This window comes from Physcomitrium patens, chromosome 5 (assembly GCF_059467195.1).
Source record: "Physcomitrium patens ecotype Gransden chromosome 5, ASM5946719v1, whole genome shotgun sequence".
Taxonomy (NCBI): domain Eukaryota; kingdom Viridiplantae; phylum Streptophyta; class Bryopsida; order Funariales; family Funariaceae; genus Physcomitrium; species Physcomitrium patens.
The window spans coordinates 6,257,323-6,266,335 of record NC_143414.1 but is presented as its reverse complement, the minus strand read 5'-3'; the positions used below and the strand labels follow the sequence as shown (position 1 = coordinate 6,266,335).

Below are 9,013 nucleotides of genomic sequence, written 5' to 3'. Positions count from 1 at the left end.
ATATATATACATATTTATAATTAGAAAAAATTCATGTCATTGGACACTAAAATCTTTGATATATCCATTCATGCTCTTATTCATCTATACTCCCTCATTCTCATTTTTTATAGTCTCATGTTTCTATATTCCTTGGTTTTTTAGTTTCCGTGATTCTTATATTTTCCAAATTCATTTCTTCATAACTAATTAAAAGACTTCTTTGTTTCTTTGTGTTATAGTTAAGTTGTCTTATATAATAGATATATTAATTCAAAATGAAAAATTACTTAAATTTTATTTTAGAATTATTTTTATAATATTTTTATTTTTATATTATAAATAAATTAATAAAAAATATATTATATTTTTATATTATTTAATTTTTAAAAAAATTAAAAAATTAATGGAATATTTAATGCAAAAAATAATATTTTTTATATAATTAGATTAAAAGAATTAAAAAATAACCTAATAGAGAATAAGACCAAATAAACTTTTATTATAAAAACAAGGTAATTATAAAACATCTCAAATGTTTATTAATTAAGACACTATTTTTAAAATAAAATTCATAGAATACAAATCAAATTTTCACATGTGTTTATATATTTATATATTATAAAATAAATTTGGCATCTATCAAAAATTTAATTACTAATAAAACTCTAAAATATCTAAATTATAAAATTACTAATAAAAATAATATGTACATAAACAAATATTTTTTCTTCATGATTAATAATTTCTAACACACATATATATATATATATATATATATGTGTGTGTGTGTATATATACATATATATATATATGTGTGTGTGTATATATACATATATATTGTCTAAACCAAAATGCATTATGGCATTAGCAAAAAAAATATTTTGAAATGTTTTAAAAAGCATATATGAGATTCTTTGAGATTTTTCTGAATTTATAGTTTTATAAAAACAGTGTTTTATAATATAAAATTTATGGTGTTTATTTCGGTTATTTTATTTTATTTTATTGATTTGCAAGGTACCCACCAATCTTATATACATAATATATTTCTTTAATTGCAAATATCTTTTCATGTGTTTCATTTACCTTGTATTTTAAAAGAATTTCATATTGAAGTTTTTGATAACATTAATGCTCAACAAAATAAGAATCACCTTAAATTTCAAAAAAGAAACAAGTGCATTTTTGAAGCTATGTGAAGGAGAAATAGTCATTGAGATGGGCTCAAAATGTACTCAAACATGTGCAAAGCAAGCATCCACTAAAGGTGGGAGAAGGAATTTCATGCTAACTATTTTTAGGGTCCAACATCTCCATTGTATTTGCTTTTATAAAGTCCTTTGGTGAGTCATTCCAACATGCTCTGTCAATGGATGAACGGTTTGATTTATCTGCATTCCATTGTTGAGCCCAAGTAAAATGGGAGTGAGGTATCTCAAGGTGCTAATCAAATATATACACGGGAGATTTGCCCCACATGGTGCTTGAAGAAACTTACGCTTTACCTGGGATTGTGACTTTTATACTACTTTAGGTATGTCGTCCACTGAGTGACGGAGAAATGTTCAACGCAGCAACTAGTTTTTCATGTGATCCACCACACCGCGACTATGACAATTTCATGGGGGTTCCTCATAAGCAACCGAGAGGGGAGAAAAGTGCAGGCAAGGAGGATTGAACACGGATAAGTATAGAAGCCGCCATTGCGACCGCACCGCTAATACTTTTCAGGGACCCAACCAATCGCAAGAGAGTTGTCCCTGTGGTCCCAGATCTAGTTCTTCGTCACGCATTGTTTTTCTCTAGGGTTTGGATTAGTGAGCAAGTGTAAGGGTATTTATAGCTTTCACAACGATAATCATCCGTGGCGGTTGCTTCAAACGCTCATTTTGTTCGGCGACCATGTCTTCGGCCATGGGTAAAGTTGATTGTTATTCGCAGGGTGTGAAGCTCTCGATGACGTGTTGTTGTCCAGTTTCGGATTTGATTCCCACTCGGTATCTGCTTCCGTCCGGAGGTCGCTATGGAGAAGCTTGGTCGGAAGTTTGGGGAGGGTTTGTTCGACCGGTGGTCTTGGATGTGGACAGCCGGACCTGTCCACGATCTTGTGCAGAATTCGATGCAATTGGAGTTGTCTTTCCGTCAGCTTCGTTGGAAGTTTGCGGTATTTTTTCTTGCTTTTTTTGGTGGATTGTAATCCACGTTTTTGATGAGGGCTCAATCACGGGAGCTTGTCTTCTGTTGCACGAAAGTGGAAGAGTTGAGGTGTCTTAGGAGCGTTTCCAATAGTTAGGACATTTCATAGTTCTGAAATTGATCATAGAAACCCGTATTCTCATGTGTAGTAGCGGAGTTGACGGGATGAGTTAAGTCAGGGATTAGTAGTTTCCCAGACGGATTTCTGATTTTCTCTTCATTGAGTTGTGATTTATGTTCTGCAAATTTTAGAATAAGAAATTGGTAGGTAGTTTGCAAGATTTTCGGTTCTGGGACCTATCGCACCGGAATTGGTGCAGGATATTGTATTCTTATCGGGAGTTTGCGGTGATAGAGTAGGTTTTTGTTTGATTTGTAAATGTTCGTCTCGAGGTGACGTTCACCGTTTCCCGAAGCTGGCTTTTATTATTTCCTCGTAGCTTACACCGGGTCTGTGTGCTGTCTGTGCTGTTGCTTCATTCAACGATCGGGTAGTCGCTTTCGCAGCTACGACAATTTGTGTTCAGCAGACAGTTTGCGCCAGGTAGTTTTGAATTTAATTGAAATATGCTATATTCCCAAGGCATCTATCTCCGAATGCCCGCTAGGGGTAATTGAAATTGCGCTCCTTCATCTTGATGCAGCTTTTTCAGCTCATGCATTCTTTGTGCTTGTTGTTCGTCTCTGTTGAGAACCGTGATCGGTAGACTTCTTAGTAGGTTGTGTGGTAGAGTTGATTGTGTTTGTAGCAGTATTAGTCAGCCAATTGTACCTTTCCTTCTGAAAGAGGCGTAGACGGCTGCTTGCTTTGATTGGTATATATTTAAAAGCTGATTCATGTGATGCTAGCTTGAATACGAGTCTTACAGCAAGCCCAGGATTTTCAGTCAGTAGGAATTTATTGATCACCTTTGGATTTTACCGGCTGCGCCTCAGAAGTTTGTAATTTACTCTTCCTTCACTGTGTCCAATGTTCACTACTTCTGGTCGAACCTTGCAAACACTTGTTTCTTGGTGCTGTGCTCTTCTCTTAAATTATTACGGCCATTTATGAGTCTGATTCCTCTTTGCAAAGTAGTCATGCGGATTTCGTCGTTAGAAAGTCATCTTGAAATCATCCCGTTTGTCGTGTGATTCTTGTGCAGCGCAGCTTTTGAGAGAATTTAGCTTCAGTGATCGTACTTTGACATAACATTTACATTTATCTGAACACCCAACTGGCCATTACATCAGTTTTTCGTCATGGCTGCGTCATGTCGAGCTTTTTCACGTGCTGCCCTTGATCACTTGGCAGAGAGTGCAGATTGGTTGAGTTGCAGTTCTTTGGGACTCAGTAGTCTGACGTTGACGTTCAGTTAAATACTACTTGAATATTCCTTTATACATGAACTGATAGCAGTACGCCATTTCTTGGAGAGGTAGATCGGTTTGCTACACGATTAGCTACTTGAACGATATTTTTTGGTCAGCTGCGTTGTTTCTCTAAATTTCATTATGCTCATGTTTCTTTGTCTCCGGTGTTGTGAGGGATATTAAAAACTTAAAAAGCTCTTCTCGAAGTTGTAGCTAAAATAATGTCCAGAGTTGGGATAGTCGTCAAAGAAGTTTCCGTAGTCGGCAATATGGATGATCATTTGAGATTGAGTATTCTTATTGTATTTTCTTTATATCATTTTAATATATTATAAAGTATGTACTCTTGCAGACCAGCTCACTGAGGGCCTCTTTCGAGTGATACCGGCGCAGTCAGAAATGCAGTAACTTCATTTTCGAGAGCTCAAGTTTAGTCCATCTCCTTCCTTGTTATATTTTCTTCTGGAGCAGCGTAGAGGATATATTGCTTTATAGTAAGACGAAGATTGACTTGAAGATGGCAGATGGGGTTGAGGAACAGTTGATTGCGATGCGTGGGTTCCTTGATGGCGAAGTGGCTCAAAGACGTCTTGACAGGCTCGCTTCGCATTTCTCCGAAGAAAATATCTTAAAGGAAGAACAGCTGAGCAGAGAAGTATGTGCAAAACTTATCAGGCGGTCTGTAAATTCCTCAGTTCTGGCTAGCCTCATGGCAGGTACTTCAGCAGATCGTGTTCGTTGTTTCGGTGATGATTTCTGGATTAATAATATGCAGTATATTTTCTTCTTGTATATATGTTCTCGAAGGTCTTTATGCAAGAAGGTAATTTTTCGTCTGGGCTGAGAACTGCAGGTTGGATAGTGATTTTGAGACTGCAGAATTCTTAAATTAGTCTTTTCGTGCGCAGGTTGCTATCCAGCTGACAGGGAGAAGATCTTCAATTTTTTTATCAACCGTCCGGACTTGGAGACTCCTGTAGAAATTGCGAAAACTGAGCATCGGGAGCTAGTGTATATGCAGTTGACAGCTCTTGTCAATGAAGGAGGAGTAAATGCTATGAAATATTTGATGGAGGACCCTGCGCGCTACTTTACAATTATGGAGGCGGTTGGTTTCATTGATGTATCCCTTGGGATTAAATTTGGAGTACAGTTCAGGTAAGATGTCCATATATTTGCAGCCCTGCATACTTGCATACGTAATTTTTAGAGAATTAGGATATTATCAAGTTCTATCTGGTTGCATCAGGCGTATAATTTCTACATGTGATTTTATTTCAGTTTATGGGGAGGCTCTGTAGTTAATTTGGGAACTCAGAAGCATCGAGATAAATACTTGGAGGGCATTTCCAACTTGAAATATCCTGGATGTTTTGCCATGACTGAACTCCATCATGGTACGTGTCAGCAGAGAACTTTACACATTGGAATAGTAAAAATTCTAAGTTGTTTTGTTAGTATGACCAGCAGTAGACTTTTAAGTGAAAATATTTTTCTGTGAAACAAAATTCCTACTTGCATAAAGAAGTTTTGGAAAAAAGCATTATTTCTTTAAAATGTTTCGGTTTCACTGCAATCTTCAAAGCTACAGGAGCATTGTTGCTTTGAGTGCGTTTAAGATTTGCAATTTTGGTAGGGCATCGTCATTGTTCTTCTGAATGGTAGTTACTGAATAGTGAGAGTAGGAATCGATTTGGTCACTCATAGGTGTAGAGAAAAAGATCAACAGAATTTTCTTTAAAAAATATCTTTTGATGGTGTAGAGATGATTAGGGAGTCCTCATACATATTCGTCTTTCCCGCTTTTGTTTCTTTATCAGGTTCCAATGTCCAAGGAATTCAAACAACCGCTACATTTGATCGCATGACTGATGAATTTGTCATCAACACTCCAAACGAGGGAGCAACGAAATGGTGGATAGGTAATGCTGCCGTTCATGGGAAGATAGCGTCAGTTTTCGCTCGACTACAGCTGCCTTCTCCTGATTCCCACCTGGACACAGACATGGGCGTTCATGCTTTCATTGTTCCCCTGCGTTCAATGGAAGACCATTCTGTGCTCCCCGGAATTGAGATACGCGATTGTGGCTACAAGGTGGGATTAAATGGAGTTGATAACGGAGCCTTAAGATTCCACAACGTTCGTATCCCTAGAGACAACCTTCTGAATCGATTTGGGGACGTCTCTAGGGATGGGGAGTACAGTAGCACACTACCGACTATCAACAAACGGTTTGCAGCAACATTGGGGGAGCTTGTTGGTGGAAGAGTGGGTTTGGCTTACGGTTCTGTTGGAGTGCTAAAGGCCGCCTGCACCATTGCTATCAGGTAGAAATCTAAGATACAACTGGAAGTGATGGAATTAGAACTTACACAAGCTTCTCATCGAGACCTTGTTGCGGCAAACACTTACTAATCACTTTGACAATAGGGTTAAGCAAGAAAATTTTGAATAAAAGGTCGCTGGTATATTATCTTCACCTCAGAACTTAACGTCCAGAGTAATAGATCTGGAAAGACGATAAAATGCGGTTTTGTCGTAACGTTTGTGAAACATATTCGAAATTTTGTACTGAGAGTCTTCTTAATTATGCCATCCACCCAACCAGCACCTTCTGAAACAGTATTTAATTTTGTGCAGGTATTCATTGATAAGGCAACAGTTTGGACCCCCGAACAAGGAAGAAATCAGTATTTTGGACTATCAATCCCAACAGCAGAAATTGATGCCTATGCTTTCGTCAGCATACGCCTTTAATTTTGCTACGGAATACCTGGTACGAATCTCACTTTGCCACTCAACCTGCGCCATTCAATGTGAGGGAGTTTATTCTGACAATGCAGGTATCTCCTCTGGTATGCCGTGTACAATTTAGCATATCATCCTGTTTGCAGCCATCGCTACCACCCCCTCTTTTCTCGCGTCGTGGCAAACACCTGACAACATAGATTTCTTTCGCCTCCTTCAGGTGGAGCGTTATGCCGAAATGAAGAGGACCCATGATGATGACATAGTTGCTGACGTACATGCTCTCTCCGCGGGACTCAAAGCATACATCACATCCTACACCGCAAAATCACTGAACACTTGTCGAGAGTCCTGTGGTGGACACGGCTACGCAGCTGTAAATCGCTTTGGCTCGCTTAGGAATGATCACGACATCTTTCAAACATTCGAAGGAGACAACACTGTCCTTCTACAACAGGTATGCTAAGGTTAACGTCGCACCCTCTCAAACTAGATCGGTCTCCAGCCATGTCAAGAGCAGGAAGCTAACCGAAATGCACATTGATCATTCATTTTAACGGATACACATACGTGAGGTATCAGTTAGTGCTTAGAAATCTGTTGCTTCATTTGATAGTTGTAACCCTGGAATGTGTCAGGTGGCAGGAGATCTGCTGAAACAGTACAAGAGAAAGTTTGAAGGCGGAGCGCTGAGTGTAACTTGGACCTACTTGAGAGATTCCATGACTACTTACTTATCCCAGACAAATCCCGTCGTTACACATCGAGAGGGTTATAGCCATTTACGTGACCCTCGGTTCCAGCTTGATGCCTTTCAGGTACTTTTTTGATTCCAAAACTTCCCTAGGTATGACTTGTGTGGGTGACAACCTATTGTTAAAGGGCATTCCTCGCGTCTTCATGTTTCCTGTCGGTGCCGGTTCGTCATTCACTTCACTCTCATCATGTTCTCTCCTTCGCGCAGTATCGCACTGCAAGGTTGCTGCACACGGCAGCACTGCGGTTGAGGAAGCACTCCAAACGATTGGGCAGCTTTGGGGCCTGGAACCGCTGTCTGAACCACCTGCTCACGTTGGCGGAGTCCCACATTGAGTCAGTGATCCTAGCGAAATTCACCGAGGCGATTGAAAGGTAATTTCCTTCATCTCACTTCATGTAGGAGAAGATTGCTCGCCATGGTGCATGATTTCGGGAAAATCCTCGTTGTGGTCCTAGTGCACGTGTTCTTGAATACTAGGATGTGGTAACTAAGCTGGGTTCTGTGACCGATCCCAGATGCGAGGACAGGAATACGAGGAAAGTGTTGAACATGTTGCGCGACTTGTACGCGTTGGACCGAATTTGGAAGGACATCGGCACCTACCGCAACCAAGACTACATTGCTCCAAACAAGGCCAAGGTGAGCATTGGACCTTTTTCTGCAAGAACTTATTGTGACACCCTGATCCAATAGCGCTACCGTGCACTGTGCTACGATGCATATTCGATGAAGTTCAGTTGCACTTTACGCTTCTATGTGGAAGTGTGTCATCGGATGTTGCGCCGAGTTGTCCTAGATTTGAGATTCACGCAATGATCATGTGATGCAAGTGTCTTGTTAGGGCAATCAGCTTCGAGATGGGATTCAGGTTTTTAATCCGCACCCGCTTATGTTGATGTGTTCCTTTTTCAGGCCATTCATCGACTGGTTGAGTATTTGAGCTTTGAACTGAAAGGTGTAGCCGGTTCTCTGGTAGATGGGTTCGGCATCCCTGACGTACTTTTGCGCGCCCCGATCGGGTTGCAGTCGGGTCAGTATACCGAGTACTCCCATCACATCGGGTTTGAGTAGGCCAGCTTGTGGGAGCCCCACAAGGCGAAGGTAATAACAGGTTAGGCACCGATATTCGTTAGTATACACGATACTGAAGAAACCTAGCAATCAAGCGTGTCGAGGTGTCTGCAGCTGCATGCTGGAATGACAACGAAGGCGGAAAGAAAGTAAGTCCAACCTTTTGTGGGCGCTGCTGAATTAGGGTGCTACAAGAAGATGATAACAGACTAGGAGGTTGATTTTAGATTGAAGATGGCCGGTCTTGCTTGTGAGGGGCACAACTGTGCTTCAGGAGTTGGGTTTGGGACGGGCATTTTGCTGGAGGTACTCGTCATGCAGCTTCGTCGCTTGCCTCACAAAGTCTTCTTGTTGTGTAGCATTTAACGCTGGACATGACCGAAGGAATTGTCTGTAGTTTTGTGCTGCAAGCTGTCCATACTAAGAATCCTCTTCAAGCTGAGCTTTTAGCCTGCAAATTTTGGTAAACTGTACTTGAGTTTTTCATGCTTTTTGCGAGCTACCACAATTGGAGAAAGCAGCACAAGTTTTCCATACGTTTAGAAACGACCACAATTAGAAGAAGGAAGATAATTGGAGAAAGATAATTAGAGAAATCAAAATGTCTTAGTTGACATGTTTATTAAAATTTCTCGAGAAGGTGGTTTAGATGTTCATGCTTTGTTTCTACAACTTTGGGGTTTATCTTGTAACAAGGTTAATCAGCAGGTAGAATGGAGATTTGCAAAAAATCAATCTACTAGTCTTTTGAATTCAATGAATTATTTTGTTTGAAAAGTCAAATGTAAATTCTGTGAAATTTTGTGAAATTTTGTGACTTATATAAATGAAAACTAGATAATTATATTTTTTTAGGAGTATCATCATAGACAAGAAAGTGGTAATAAAAAATAAAGCATTAA

The 9,013-nt window shown here is 39.6% G+C and overlaps 1 protein-coding gene across 3 annotated transcripts; it reads left to right on the top strand.

Annotated features, from left to right (window-relative positions):
- Nucleotides 1-2,166: 2,166 nt before the first annotated feature.
- LOC112282447 (acyl-coenzyme A oxidase 2, peroxisomal) lies at nt 2,167-8,765 on the top strand. Of its 3 annotated transcripts, XM_024520032.3 has the most exons (12): nt 2,167-2,442; nt 2,674-2,722; nt 3,884-4,247; nt 4,440-4,689; nt 4,813-4,928; nt 5,352-5,859; nt 6,173-6,308; nt 6,501-6,737; nt 6,919-7,098; nt 7,245-7,411; nt 7,556-7,679; nt 7,953-8,765. In XM_024520032.3, exons 3-12 carry the CDS (start codon nt 4,049-4,051, stop codon nt 8,109-8,111), a joined length of 2,076 nt encoding a protein of 691 aa, XP_024375800.1. In that variant the 5' UTR covers nt 2,167-2,442; nt 2,674-2,722; nt 3,884-4,048; the 3' UTR covers nt 8,112-8,765. The 3 variants fall into 3 exon arrangements, with proteins under 3 accessions (XP_024375800.1, XP_024375799.1, XP_073390325.1); XM_024520031.3 differs by having other exon boundaries at nt 2,167-2,722; XM_073534224.2 differs by lacking the exons at nt 2,167-2,442; nt 2,674-2,722 and adding an exon at nt 3,362-3,596.
- Nucleotides 8,766-9,013: the final 248 nt, after the last annotated feature.